A 16,471-nucleotide genomic window follows, 5' to 3' on the forward strand; every position below is an offset into this window, starting at 1 on the left:
GAGCGGTGTAAGGCATGCCTGCCAGCGAATAATGGACTGTATCTCTCCGTCTGCCCCTTAGAGGAGGATATCTTCAGCCCTACTCCCGAACCAGAGACCGACCATCCGTCACCCCGCTACACGGAGCTACTGCCTGAGCCCACTGCAGATGGAGAGCCTGAGCCCACTGCGACTGAGCCCATCATCGCCACAGAGCCTGAGCCTCAAACATCGTCTTACCAAGTGCGTGAGCTGGCAACATCGTCCGTCCTCGAGGGAGTTTTGGTGGTATTCGGGGACTTGGAGGGAAGCCCTGCACACACTCCCGCAACTGAGGGTGAGCTGCATCTAGTTTCTGGGAGCTATATAGAGGAACTAATGGACATCTTCAAGATGGACCTTATAGACTGGTTTGGAGAAGTACTAACCTGTACTGCTGAATCTCCTGCGTCTCCGCTGGTTCTGTCCAGCCCTGAATCTCCTGTGTCTCTGCTGGTTCCGTCCAGCCCTGAATCTCCTGTGTCTCTGCTGGTTCCGTCCAGCCCTGAATTTCCTGTGTCTCTGCTGGTTCCGTCCAGCCCTGAATCTCCTGTGTCTCTGCTGGTTCCGTCCAGCCCTGAATCTTCTGTGTCTCTGCTGGTTCCGTCCAGCCCTGAATCTTCTGTGTCTCTGCTGGTTCCGTCCAGCCCTGAATTTCCTGTGTCTCTGCTGGTTCCGTCCAGCTCATGTCCTCCTGTGTTCCCTCCCAACCTCCCTCTCCCACCTCCTCTCAAACCAGCTAGTTCCTCACCTCAATCTCCGCTGATGCCTGTCAGTCCCTCAGCTCACCCTCAGTCAGCGCCTGCCATGCGCTCTGTTCCGCAGCCTCTGGACTTCCAGTCTCCAGCTCCGCCCAGACATGCGGATCCCCTGTCTCCGCTTCCAGCCTCCGAGCCTTGGACTACACTTCGGTCCTCCGACGCCTCGGCTCCTAGCTCCCTCGTCTCCACCGTTGCCCGTCATCCCACTGGCTCCACCGGGCTGTCTCGTCCCTCCGGCTCCGCCTTGGTCAGTCGTCGACCATCCGCCGCCTCGGGACTCCACTCCTCTGGCTTTGCCTCGTCACTCCATCCCTCCGCTCTGTCAGGCTCCTCCTTCCCTCCAGCTCCACCTTCATCCTCATTCGCACCGGCTCCACCGCGGTCTTCCGGATCCCCGCCACCGCCTCAGTCGCCTGAGCCTTCAGCTCTGCCTTGGCCCTCCGGATCCTCAGTTTCGCCCTGGCTCTCTGTCTGCTTAGATAAGACCCTTATTCCCTATTGCACTGAAACTGCAAATTGGACCTTCAACTTGTTAGCTCCCAATGAAGTCCACTATATGGAGAAAAATCCTCAAATGTTTTCTCAAAAACCTTAATTTCTAAAAAAGAAAGACATGAACCTCTTGGATGACATGGGGGTGATTAAATTATCAGGATTTTTTTTCTTCTTCTGGAAGTGAACTAATCCTTCAAAAAATTCCAATCATTTTCAGGCTGATTTCCAAAAATGACTCATCCGATAACATGAGTTTAGGGGCGGAGCTGTCTGTTTATCTGGCCAATAGCAGATGAGGAGAATGTTCAGGAAACCTGTTTGAAAACAGTATTTTGAAGTTCTGCTGATTGAGGTCAGTAGTAGTGATGGAAAGTCTGATTCTTTTCTGCAAACTGCAGAAACCAAAGACTATAGAATACCCAAGACATGTCACTCGAATAGTTTTGAATGTGGAAAAATGCAATGCTCAATATGGCGCTCTATCGAACAAAACCCCGCCTTCTGAGTAAAAGAGCCAATCACTAATCGGTAAAGTCAGCGTGGCACTGCAGCTGCCATTAGAAGCCACGGTTGCTTAGCACTGCGCATGCGCACTGGCTGGTCTAGCCTGAAAAATACGCTTTTTTAACGCTATTTGAGCAAAATTAACAACATTTACAGTTGTTGTCAGATTTAATTGGTGATTTCAAATATGAAATTTAATCTTAAGCTTGGCGAACAGTTTTGGAGAATTTGATGTTTCCCCATTCAAAGAGATAGGAGCTGCACTTGCAGGCTTGAGAGGCGTTTCAAAGATGGCCACCGAGTGACATGACTTGCCTTAAAGGGACTTTGAGAAACCCTACTGTTTTCAGTTCAGCGTACTATAGGAGTAACTGGAGCGCTGAATGAGATGGCAGAAACTGGCATTGTGGATTCACATACTCCTGGATATTAGATTCTTTTGAGTTGGAGTAACTGCAGACACGTCTATAAGTTAATTTTTATTGAGCTATTTCAGAGAGTTCAGTCCTTTTTAGTGAACTGGTTTATCCAGTTTAGTAAAATAACTGGCTCTAAAAAATTATTTGTTCATTGACGTGAGATCACTAGTCCGTACTGCTAAATTACTTGTATCACATTTAAGAAAAAAACTTAATAATAATAAATTGCTAGGGCATAAATAAAGAGGATTAAAGATAATTAAACAGTGAAAGAAAAAGGCTAAAAAACTATATTTTTCTCTCTCTGCCCCATCTGTCTTGTACTTCATGTGTCTGTGTGTGCGGTGAGCATACATCTCTGTACTGCTGATGTGTGTATTGAGTTAGCTCAGGTCGAGGCCTTATATTTGCTGTTAGTTGTCTGTTAGAGATGTACGATGAAATGTGTATCGTCCAGGACTGATGATAGTATTCAGTGGATGTGATCTGACAGTCTGGGGTTTATGGGACCTCTCTGTCTCTCCTGCCTGTCCTTCTGAATTGATTTGTGTGGATTCTCTCCACAGGGGTCAGGAACACTGCAGAGAAACTTATGGCTGTATAAAATGACAAATGAATCATAGACTGCCACATAATCACACACACGCACACAAACTTCGTTGTATTTGCATTAACAAAAAATAATAAACAAAACAATATAGGGACTACATTTTGTGTTCCCTGCAAAAATAAATATGTGGCATGTCAAGGAATTGGATACTTGGGGAATGTGGTTAGATTGTAATTCAGATTGTGAATGCAAAACGCCCCAGGCTTACCTGATTTTGGCATTTGTGTAATTGCAAATATTTTTCCCTGTTGAAGTTACCATACAAAGCTCATGTATTTTCAGGGCACAGAGGAGATGATGACAGTACTTCTCTACATTTTGAATGAAGAACATTTTAAAAACTGTCAGTTATACACAGAATCATTTAGTTTTCTACATACATTTCTCATATTTTACCAGACCACGTTGCCGTACACTGAAGTGAAAAAGTTATGAGAAATGAAATGAATAAATATACGTATAACACAATTTGCGCAAACACACACACCCACATGTCTGGTTTGCTATTCTTGTGGGGACTCTCCATAGGCGTAATGCTTTTTCTACTGTACAGACCGTATATTCTATCACCCTACACCTAAACCTACCCCTTACAGGAAACTTTCTGCCTTTTTAGATTTTCAAAAAACTTCATTTTGTGTGATTTATTAGCTTGTGACACGAGTCACCATGAGTCTGTGTGTATTCAGGTTTAAGTCCCCACCTGAATAAAAAAAACATGTGTATATACTGTATAAAATTGTTATTATTAATCTAATCTTGAATATAATAATAATAATAATAATACATTTTAATTTTAATTAATATTTAATTAAATACTACTAATATTATTATATTAATATTAAATACTAATAAATAATAGTAATGATTTCAGTAATAAATTTAATCCAATAATAATAAATAATTATTAGTTAATTAATATTACTAATTATTGTTATTATTACTAGTAGTAATATAGCATCTGATCATATTAATATCTAATATTTTATGTAATCTCATTAATCAAAATAAAAATATGTATGTATCTTTTTACTGACAAAAACATGAACATACAGTTACATTGTAAGGCATGTTCATGGTTATATGATAATACCATGGTATTCTTTGAAGTGCCTTTAATAGTGTGTAAATGAAGATGGGAACCTTTTTGTACCATAGAATTAAAATTGGCATCAATATACAGTTACAGTACAGGGTTTGTTTTAATTATGTGCCATTTTTTAATCTCTCAATTTAGCTATATAATAACTTCACAGCAACTAATAAAATTAGGCCGTCACATGTATAGCACAAACAAGCACACACATGCACACACTGAACATCTAAATTTGGTGCTTGTCTGAATACAGTGCGCCCCGTGGAGAACTGGCCCATTTTGTCCATTCTACAGAAGGCTGATTAGATGCACTCACATGCTCGCTGATGGATATCTCACACACTTTGATGTTTTCTTACCCATCAATCTAATAAGATTAGAAGAAGCTTCTTTATTTCTGCCTTTCTTCTCACTCTTAAAAAGAGATCGAATGAACAAGTTTGTTAGAGTGGATCGATAGATGAAGCTGGAGTCATTTTTATGTTTGGAGAAGTCAGTTTCATGTCATGTGTGTTGAGAGAACAGTAAATGATCCCTGTGTGCTTAAAGTGTCTGCTTTAGTGCTTTTGTCAGCAGTGACCTACATCAACAACATTTTTAGACACGTTGTAAGTGCATGTGTGTATCCGCATGCACGGCTTCTGGTGCTGTCTCTCGACTGCATCTCACTTGAGGGGATTTAAGATCTATCAGATTTAAATTCGACCGAGGCTTGAAACTGTGCTATTCTTTGAAGTCTAACGAACTCAACATTTTTAAGCAACTTCAAACGACAACACGACTATCGCTTCTGGTCTCAGATGGAACATTAATTAATTTCCATTTTCATCTTGAAGGATAAATAAATCACACAAAAAGAGGTTTACAACACCAAACAGACTGAATCTTACTAGCACCATAACATTTATCCCAATGTGATAAAAACCGATTTGACAGAAGCTATACTTATTAATTACTGTGCAGGGTTAAAATAAATGAATTAATACATAACTAAACAATGAAAAAACATCCATTATTTAAAATGCATAGAAATAAAAACAATACAATGTAGCTTTCAATTTAAATTGTTAAATTAAATTATATTGTCACTGCATGAATATATTAATCATTTTTGTATATTATTTATTTATTTAGGCCTAACTTTGTGTTCATGTTTAGCCATGGAGGGCTTATTATTGTATATTTTTTCTAATCAACTTACTCACTTCTTCAAGTTACTTCTTGTCAACTTAATTTCTTACTCAGTACTAACAATACCGTGGAAAGTGGTAAAGTTACAATTTTTAATTTTATTTTAGTATCGACTTACGCACTGAAGAACTAGTACTTTGTATGAATTTATATTGATCTCTCTTTGATGCAGAAGAAAGGAAATGGAGATAGAAAACAGAGAGATAAAAGGCTTGAGAAACAGAGAGCATGAAGAAAATAATAGGAAGATGCAGAGAGAGAGAGAAGACAGAGAGTGACTTTAAAGTCTGCAGCAGCAGCTTTAATTCAATAAAGACTGGAGCTGTGTTGTAAGAAAATGAAAAGTCTTGTAGGGAGTCATTAAGCAATGTGTGGTTTCTGGCATTGACACAATGCCACAGGGAGATGCCAGCCCAGTAGTAATAAAGTGTGTGTGTGTGTGTGTGTGTGTGCGCGTGTGTGTTTATGTGTGTGTGCACGAGAGAAAGTGTGTGAGGTAGTCGTGTTCTTTCTATTTCCTTCTAAGATTAAACCAGTTTTTTTCTTTGTATCATTTCAGATTTGTTTGATAAAATTAGCTTTACAGTAGTTCAGGTTTATAACAAAACAGAATATATACGTATAAGCTTATTTATTATATCTTATCTCAGGATACTCAAATCTGGCTCACGAGATCCACTTTCCTGCAGAGTTTAGCTCTAACCCTAATCAAACACACCTGAGCATGCTAATCAGTGTCTTCAGGATTAATAGAAAATCACAGGTAGGTGAGTTTGATCAGGGTTGGAGCTAAACTCTGCAGGAAAGTGGATCTTGTGAGCCAGATTTGAGGATCACTGTCTTTGCTTATTAGATTTGATTTAGTTTAGTTTTAGTTTTAGTTTAGTTTAGGGGCAGTTGTGGCCTAATGGTTAGAGAGTCGGACTCCCAAAGGTTGCAGGTTTTAGTATCGGTATCGACAGGAATTGTCGGTTACGGGAGTGAGTGACCAGCACTCTCTTCCACCTTCAATACCACGACCCTTGAGCAAAGCACCAAACCCCCAACTGCTCCCCGGGCGCCGCAGCAAAAATGGCTGTCCACTGCTCCCAATTAGTGTTCACAGGGTGTGTGTGTGTGTGTGTGTGTGTGTGTGTGTGTGTGTGTTTGCTACTCACTGCTGTGTGTGTGTGCACTTGGATAGGTTAAGTGCACAGCCACATGTCCTGTCCTTTCCTTTCGATTAGTTCTTTTAATAGACAGTGTTCAGAGTTCAAACAGAAATTATCCTCCCCCACTTTTTGCCAGACCTATATACATATATTGAATATACATATCACAGATTATATATAAGGTTTGCTCTTTATTTTGGTCTATAGCACATTATAATTTAGTGTTTTTGATTGCTAATTTACCAAATTGTTCTTGCCATTTATTGGCCAGTTTCTGATTTGCTACTTCATTAGATCATTTTCTCTGGATCATTGCTTCATTCCCTAGATCTTTTACAGTTTAGTGCTGGGAAAATAGTATTTCAGTGTATAGAAAATGTATATGATTTTAAATTTATATGAGAAATTCTTGTTTTATTAAATATTCAATCTTCTGTCTCCATGTAATAATAATAATAATGGCTATATTGACGATTTATAGGTTGTGTATTTTCAAATGAAATAGGTCTCACATGTTTATCAAATCAATTAATATCAGTGTTATTAATATTATATTATCATTTTGCAGTTATACTAGTGCCCATCTATGTTCATATCACAAAATTTTATTTCTAATCTTAGATGCTTCTTTCCCAATTTGATGTGTTTCCAGAAATCATTCTCTTTGGAATTGTGCAGACTCTGATTTCTGGGATTCCTAGTTGTGGGGATTACAGTTGCAATTGCACATAGCAGTTCAAGCTCCTGTGCCCTCCTTCAGTTAGACCTAATGTCAACAGCTCACTGTAGCTGGCTGCCAGAGTTCCCTCATTTTGAAGAGCCATGGAAGTGGATGATATTCAGACTTCTCTCCAAGAAACCGCAAGCTGTCCTCAGCCTAACTGAGGACTTTGGAGCCCTGCAGGGTAGAGAGCTGGAGCTCATTTCAAGACATCTCTGCTTGGACAGTATAGTTGGCAGCCTTCTGACACAGATATACCCACCCACACACTCATTCGGTCAGTTCTTTACCGCCAAAGTTCAGTCCCTGAGGTAGGCAGTAATAATAAGCGGCATTGCAGGTGCAGCGGTCTGAACTGGGGGAAATAAATGAGTGTTTATCCTTCCCATTCCTACTGCTGAGGGACAGCTGAAAGTTATCAGCTTTCCAGAGCTCTCCACAAACTGTCAGAGTTGGAGTCAGCGCATGGGTTAAAGTACTAGTTCACATAAAAAAGAATTCTCACCTTCATGTCGATCCAAACCCATATAACATTCTTTCTTATGAGCACAAAAGAAAATAAACTGTTTTTATCCATATAATGAAAGTCAGTGGGCTTCAGAACAACTTTGGAGGCCATTCATTGAATGAAAAAGATGAGTGAGTTCCTTCTATCATGTGTGCGGTGACCTTCGTGGAGTTGTTAATTTATCATCTTTCATATATCTCACTCTTCTCTTCGTCAGCTGCCTAATGTATGTGTTATGCATGTGAAGGACGTAGACTGCTATTCATTATGGCTCATCTCTTACTTTAGCATGTCATATTGTGTCAGTGTTATTGATATATGTTGCACAAGAAGCCCAGAGCAATTTTCTTCACCACTCCTATAGATTAATGATTGTGCAGTTGCTTGGTGACTAGCAGGACAGCCCGTAATATACCACAGATTGTCAGTGGATTCTATTGGAGGGATGCAGGGCATCTCATAATGTTTGTGCATATTTGGTACGCTATACACACAAATTTGAGTGTCTCTCCACATGTTTGTCTTGAGTAAATTACCTCAGGTTTTGGCCAGAATTGTCATTTAGAATCTCAAATGTCTCTACTTTGCTACAAGCCTTGTGGAAGAGATCTTCGCAGCACTCCAAACAGACTTCAAATTAGCATCATCTGGCATGGGAAGCAGATGCACTAACAAGGACACAAAAGACCAAAGCCTCCAGCGTCAGTTTTTAGTGTGCCTCTTGAGGTCCTGAGTGTAAGGTTTACCTGCAGATGTCTCATCTGGCCTCCATTACACTCACCTACCTGAACCTTTCCCCCATCCGGGTCACAGCACCAATGTAACTGGTCCTGCTCTCTCCACTCCAAGGGGGATTCGAATCAGCATCACCTGGCATGGGAGGCGGGTGCACTAACAAGGATGTTAAAAACCACTGCATCAGGTTCTAGATCTCCTCTTTAGGCCCCAAATGTGAAGTTTACCTGCACAGGTCTTGTATGGCCACTATTACAATCACCCCCTTAAACCTCTCTCCCATTCGCATCAGAACACAATGTAACTGGACCTACTCTCACCACTCTAATTGGGATTTAAACCAGTGTCACCACTCCAAGTGGGATTTAAACCAATGTCAACTGGCATTGGAGGCTGGTGCGCTAACAAAGATGTTAAAGACCACAGCATCAGTTTCTAGTGTGCCTCTTGAGGTCCTGAGAGTAAGGTTTACCTGCAAAGGTCTCATCTGGCCTCTATTACACTCACCCACCTAAACTTTCCCGCATTCGGGTCACGGCACCAATGTAACTGGTCCTACTCTCTCAGCTTCAAGGGATATTTTAATCAGCATAATCTGGCATGGGAGCGGACGCGCTAACAAAAACGTTAAAAAACACTGAATCGGGTTCAGAATGCTGTACTCACACTAGGCACGGTTGCCTTGAACCGAGCCCTAGCGTGATTGTCCTAGCGTCACATTGCACTTTACGTTCTGGGCTGGAGCATGCTTTATGCTGCCTTCAAGTCCAATCATAATTATCATAAATATGAGTTTCCTAATCAGAAATTGGACATGTACTGCTGTCAGTGCTATTCTTTATTTGTTTTTGTTTTTCCCCCGACAACAACTATCACCTTGTCTTGTCATTTAAGTAGTATTTATATATATATGAACAATCATTTTAAGCATATTGTGTGTATTATAAACTGTGAAATAAGCATGTATTCGACCGAAATTCCAAAATCAAGCAGCAAGCTGACTATATAGCTCATTAAATATTTATGATTATCAATGAAATATTGCATTTTATTATTTCCAAAAACAAATCACTTGAGTGCGACGAGCTCAAAGTGGGGAATAGGAAGTTTCCAATAGCACTTGAAGGCAGCATAAGTTATTATGAATTATGATGTGACTGTTTTGAAGTAACCAAGCGCTCTTGCTCATATTGTTAAATTTGTGGTTTATTATTTTGAGTCGTTTGGGACATGGTGACTCATGGCCCTCTCACAATATATTGCTTTACAGACCTATCGCTTTTGCTGCTCAGAAATGTTCATGCAATCATGCTGCACTTATCAGAAGTGCCGTGCTTGGGTGCAGTTAGCGCTCATACTACATGCGTACCGCTCCCGAGCCCAACTGAACCGTGCTCTTGCCCACCTCTAACTAAGCCAGAGACAGCTAAACGAACCATGCCCAAGCGCGGCACGGAACGATCAAACTAATCAAACGAATTGGGCTTTGGGGGTCAAACACACTCGGGCACAGTTAAGATCACCTAGTGTGGGTACACCCTTAATTGACCCTTCACAAAAACCTGCCCTCCTTAGTCACTGTTGCTATGCCCGACAAGCCATGGCGTTCTCACGCCACATATCATGTTCTCAACTAGCGAAAAATACAAAAAGGAAACTGATAACGTGCCAAAAAAAGACAGAGCAGGTTACTTTTGGTATGAAACAAAGTGCCAGCTTTCAAATTTTGTAATTTAAGAAATTCAAACAATAAATACAGTTTTGTGGCTTTTCAATGTGTCGTGACAGATCGCTGTAGCGCCTCAGTTCAAGCAGCATGTGAACCGATCATCTATTCCTCTTTTCTAGTTATTGCTCGAAATAAACATGAATGAACATCAGAAGGTATCTTCTTTCAACCGCGGAAAGACGTAAATACACCATTTTTCAAGTTTAAGTCAACAACGTTAATCAACTCTCCTTTCTGGCTTATTTGTCGGACAAAAATGGCAGATTCGGCATTATGGTGGAGAATGTAGAAACAAGGTCAGCATGAGACAATATTTATACCACAACAATACAAGAGCTAAGAGTGACAGAATGTGCAAGAAAGATAAATGCCAAGCTGGTAAAGGGAGACAGACATACAAGGGGGGGGGGATATGGAGGTCGGTGGGTTGACTGAATGATGGTTGCTGTCAGTAAGGTATGCCTGTCTTCCTGATCTTTTTTTGATTGTTAAACGTGTTTCCCTTTCACCCTTTGTCTTGTATATGCTATCAATTAAGCCTAAGTAAGTTTATGTGTGTCCTGGCAAGTGTATATTTGCCTTTGTCCACTGATCAAACTGCAGGCTCAGACCTAATTGGGTCTGTTTGTCTTTGCTTCACTGAGCTTGAGCCAGTTAATTGGTCTACATCCTTGGAGGAACATCGATTGGCTAGTCCAGTTATCCAGTTATAGGCTTTGTGATGAAGGTGTGGGAGGAACCACTTGATCTTTCTAAGACATGATTGGCTGATAGACGTCCACTTTGATGTTCGAGCTCAAAAAAATATTCAGCTTTCATCCCTCCTATCGCCTCACACCAGACATGGACATAGCGTTGTTACTTAGAAACCAACCTTTCCCCATCATGCCTCAGGCCTGACATACCTGCAATTACAGCCACACACATGCAGCAGTCTTGACCTTCATTCTGAGCTACGAATATGGCACCAAACCTGGGGCATCTGGGGGTTAGGGAGGGTTTTCAAAGCTCTGGGTTGATTTTAAACCCCCCGGCATTGAACAACCCTGCAGGCTCATGCAGACAAACTCCAGCTGGACCTCAACAACTAGACTGAGATTAAAGATCTAACTGCTCAAACAGAACACACTGTTAGAAATATGAGGATGTGGGCTGGGATAAATACAGGTTATTAGAATATCGCTTGGTATTTTTGTCAGCTGCAAGGTCCAGATTGTGCTGATCGCGGGAAAAGTAATGGCATTTTGAGATGATAGTGGATAGAGGGAGGAGGAGATGTGCTGCAGATATGCAAAATTCATCAAATGACTGTATGCTTCATCTATCTCCCTCTCTTTTTTCTTTCTCCAGGGCAGGACCGCAGTGAAGCAGCTCTGATAAAGCGTTTTAAGGGGGATGGTGTTCGCTACAAGGCCAAGCTCATCGGGATAGATGAGGTCACTGCCGCAAGAGGAGACAAACTCTGTCAGGACTCAATGATGAAACTCAAGGTGTGTGTGTTGGTTGCTTTTTTATATGGTTACTGTTACTGATTCCAGATTGCATGAAAAAAAATTGTAGTAAGTAACATACAGTAATCCATTAGATTACACATTTTCGGTAATACAATCAAACTACTCATTGATTACTTTTGACCTAAGTTGTTTAACGCATTGACTTAAATAGGATAATATTGTACCATATTGATATAAAAATACAAAAAGAAAGAAAATATATTCCATTCATTGTAATTAACAATATAAAGTGCATTAAACATTACGTCAAGGCTTTCCAAATTGAGGTTCATGAGTTTAATGAAAAGCTAATAATTAATCAAATCATATAAATTTAATAGTAAAGTAATTTTTTTAATAACAACATAATGTGACAATTAACCAGTGTCAGAGAACTGCAAACATGCAAATGCATTACTTGATTATTAACTTAAAATAATAAGGATACTTCAAGTAAATATATTATGTGAAAGAGGTTTGGCTGAAAAAAAAAGTTTGGGAATCCCTGCATTACATATGAAAAGAAAATGTGAATTTAAAAAGAGAAATGTAAATGGTGAAAGAAGAATTAGGGATACATTTTTTTTTTACATTTATTTTATTTTTACATGTTTTACATTTTTACACAATTTTACTGTTATTTTGTGAATAGTTATATCATCAATGAAAAAGTAACTATAGTCTGATTACAAGTATTTTAAAATGTAATATAATCTAATTACCAGTACTTAATTTTTGGAATCTGAATACATAATCCAGATTATAATTAAAAACATAATTATGATGCAAATAATTATGATAAATATGTGGCAGGGTGTATATATGTATTTATTTTTTGCTTATTTATTTATTTATGTATTTCACACTTTTATTTAAAATATTGAATTAGATCAATATAAAATCTCCCTTTTCCAGGCACGTCTTTGGAAAAAATGCAGAAAAAATAAATAAATAAAAAATGAACGTATAAAATATTAATTTTCTGATAATTAATATTTATAATTAACTTTATTTTAAAACAATATGATAAAGGATTTTGGCAATCCTCATTTAATTACCTATAAAGGTGTAGCTTCAGTCAGTTGAATAAATAAGCCACATCCATTAGAATGGGTAATGAGCCGTGTGAACACCAGGGGTCACACTACCATGTGTATGTGGGTTGCTCTATTTGTGCATGCATGTACACCCCTGATACGCATAAATAGACATTGATACACATTGTCTTGATGCCTCCGAAAATCAGTGTCTTATTGTATGTTCGCTATAAATCGCACCCTTTTCACCAGTGTTTAGATTGGTTTCTTAGTGTGTTTGAGAGAGAGGGTGATTTTGCCGTCTGATTTGCATGTTGGTCTGATTGGAATGTCCAGACTGTTATTGATCAGAGCTGTTTACCTCTCACTCATCCAGACACATAATCTATACTCATATTCCCACAGTCGTCCACTCTTTAGCAAACAAATGGGTCCCATAGTGTCATTTTTAATCTCTTATTCCTCTCCCACACTTCTTATGTCTCTCTGTTCATCACGCTGTTGGTAACTTTTTGGAGTCTTTTCATATAATCCCCATCCTCCCTTGATAATCAACCCACGTAGCGCTATAAAAACTTCCTTAAAGGGGTCATATGATGTTGTTAAAAAGAACATTATTTTGTGTTTTTCATTAAAAAGAAGACCATGTTCTTGTTCTTTATGAGAAGTGGTTTTATTTAATTTTAACAAAGGCATGTAGTGTGTCACCACAGTTAAATCACAGTATATAATGATAAAAACTTAATATCAAACCTATATAATGAGTTTCGAAATTTTTGAGAAATGCTTAATAAATGCACTGTAACTAAATCCATTAGATTTTAGCCGACTAAAATCTTATGATATTTAGTCGACTAAAACTAGACTAAAACTAAAAACAGTTCAGATGACTAGAATATGACTAAAACTAAATGGCATTTTAGTCAAAAGACTAAAACTAAATCAAAATTTGCTGTCAAAATGAACACTGCTATAAACAAGGCATTTGTTGCATTCAGTGAGGACATAATTACTGATTATAATGACTCATACGGTCTTTTTACGCATTGCACCACGCCACGTCGCCTAAACATAACACCATGCCTGCATTTGTGATCGTAAAAACGCCAAACAAGCACAACTCTACACAGCTCAAAACTCGCGTTTGAATAGTCAGTACCAAATTCTTTAAATATCGGAACGTACTTACAGAGTCAGAAGCACCAGACTGTCCTTGCGACATTGGAATTGCCCCACTTTATAGTGTTCACATCACAGCCATTCGTAGTGTTCACATGTTAGGCTACTCTCTCCCAGGTTCAGGAAACAGTCCTCCGCAAAATGCGCTGCACACACTCGAATATTTGCGATGTACTGTTCTGGAACAGTGTTGTAAATATAACTTAACCACTGATTTCTAGTTGTGTATTCATTTGGAAGGCCAAACAAAGTACTTTCACTTTCACAACGAAACACAGCATCTCCATGACGTGGCGGTGGCAACAACAATACTACAGCAAGAATAAAAGGTACACCTTCTATCATTACGTATACATTTGGGCGGTGTTATGCAAATCTTCCCACACCGTGACGTAATGAGGCGTTTTAGGAAGGCGTGGCAGAGTCTTAACTTTTATAAAGAATATCTCTTTGGGTTTGAGACTTTAATCTTTGCAACTTTACAGATCTTATATATGCAAAACAGCTTGTAACACTCCGAAGACAAAGGAAAACATGAAATCGCATCATATGACCCCTTTAAGCATCTGTCCAGCTTCTCCTATAGACGAAGGCACGCCGGACTGCAAAATGAGATTCACATCTTATATTTCACGTCTGCATCTTTTCTTCACTCCAGCAACACTTATGAATACACTACCACTTCTGAGTTTGAAATGTCAGAGCTTGTGCTCTTTTCGCCGTGATCTTCCAGCTACTGGCATTAGAACGGCTCATTCATCATCCCGCCAGCACATATGGATGTGCTAATGGTGTGCTAGCATACATCATATGACTGACGGATGATGCTCCCTGCGCACTCGGAAGGAAGATCAAGAAACAGGCTCATCTGATTGGCAAGGACGTATTATGGTCCAGGAAGACTTGAGGGCTCCAGCTGTTTGGAGAAATGCCCAAACACACACCTTCGAATGGTTTGGATATACAAAGCAAGCTTTATTTCAGAACAAGTTTTGGCTTTTGGTTGATCATAATTGCAGCTTTATATTTTGCAAATCTTGACAAGTGGGCTATGAAAATATATAAAAAATGTAAGTTGATTTAGGTCTGAAGTGTGATATCTTCTCATCACAGTGACTGATTCTGGCAAAGGCGGTGCACAACCATCTGGGGTGGCACTTTTTTTTCTCCATACCACTCTCAGCTTCTCTATCGTTCATTCGCAGCAGTTTTACAGAAGGATAGCGCTTTCCATTCGTTCTACCCCTCTTGTTGAAAATTAATTGTCCGGTGTGAATTGTGTGTGGGTGAACAGTACAGATAAAGCATGTCTGTTTTATTACAAAAGAAAATGCATTGCTATTTGGTTTATTAAAATTGCAAAAATGTGTTAATATTACTAAGAACTAAATGTCACCCTTTATTTGTAGTTTAATAATGTTATTTTGTTTTTGTGTTTTATTGAATTGCTGTTGACTAAATATTACATTTGCAGTGCCTTGTGTCGGGTCACTATGAGCTTTTCAGAGTGCTGCCCCTGGTACATTGTAAAAAATGATTATAATTTTAATGGTAAAAGACTAAAAAAATGCTACTGTAAAAACCTGTTAATTAGTTAATGATTAAATCCCTTGCTATACACAGTGGTAATAAATTTACAGTATATTCTTTCTAAATATTAGTATACTTTGCTTGTGGAAAAGCTTTGATTCTACATATGCCTACATTTTCTAATTACCATCTGTGTTTTTTAGTGATTGTCATAACAGGTACAATATAGATTTTAGTACTTCTTCAGTAGGTTGGTAAATCAATATTATATTAGTGAATTATTATTATTATTATTATTATTATTGTACTGTAAATTTAAAGTGGAATGAAGCAGTCAGTCAAGTTTACATTATTTAGTAAAGGGATTTCCATAATTAAAAAATATATAGCAAACACGATTAATGGAACCATTTCAAAGAAAAAAGGGATGTTTTGTCATAGCTTTTGGAATAAGGGTGCCTCCATCTTGCAATACACAGTGTGGGACGTCACGGGGTTGCTTTGCTCCGTTGGCCAGTGAAGTAATATAAAGTTCGGTATGGTATGGTAAAATATAGAATTTTTGTTTCCAGTGTAGGCAGAGGCCCCGGGCACTGGTCTAACTGGCCCTATATTCATTCTTGCCTCTCTTGGTTGATCCACCAGTCATCAAAAAGAAGCAGTGATCCCTGGGGGAAAAAATAAGCTTAAAGGGCTGTTGCTCCACATTGGGCTTTTAAGTGTTACATTTAAAAGTGGATAGTCAGTGTTTCAGTCTCTGGCTGATAGCTAATTCAATAGCCTTAAATGTTCAAGAGAAAATAGTTTCTTTCTATTATTCTCTCTCGTTTCTCTTTCTCTCACACAGAAAAGTAGGCTGCATTTACACACTCAAACAATTCAGATGTTTCCTCTAATATGTGGCATTTTGAATATGTGTAAAAAAACAAAAGCACATATGGGATTATTTTTCAGTTATTTATTTTTAAAGTCGATTTGAGTGACTTTGTTTTATATTTGTGTTTTATTTGATAACTGTGCATAACACTATTTATATATTTTATTTCCTTGCATCTGCTGTAGAATGACCTATTACAAAGCCAAACACTCCAAAACAGGGATAAAACTCTGGAGTGTTGACCAATTATTTATGTGTGGTTCACACGGTGATGCAAGATGAATTTGCTGTTTTCTTGCTCTTTGTTCTCAAAACAATGGTTTATATGAGGATATATTATTTTAAGCAATGTTTTGGATGATGCGTATGTAACAGGGAAAGGAAATTAATTATGAATTGTGCCGAAATGTTTGCTAA

General features: G+C 38.8%; 1 protein-coding gene across 1 annotated transcript in view; it reads left to right on the plus strand.

Moving 5' to 3' along the window:
• dab1a (DAB adaptor protein 1a) overlaps nt 1-16,471 on the plus strand; it is a 182,388-nt gene that overhangs the window by 99,496 nt on the left and 66,421 nt on the right. Inside the window, 1 exon segment of the mRNA XM_058756109.1 lies at nt 11,289-11,428. Within this exon segment, the coding sequence (XP_058612092.1) occupies nt 11,289-11,428 (140 nt within the window).

Source organism: Onychostoma macrolepis, chromosome 20 (assembly GCF_012432095.1).
Source record: "Onychostoma macrolepis isolate SWU-2019 chromosome 20, ASM1243209v1, whole genome shotgun sequence".
Classification (NCBI taxonomy): domain Eukaryota; kingdom Metazoa; phylum Chordata; class Actinopteri; order Cypriniformes; family Cyprinidae; genus Onychostoma; species Onychostoma macrolepis.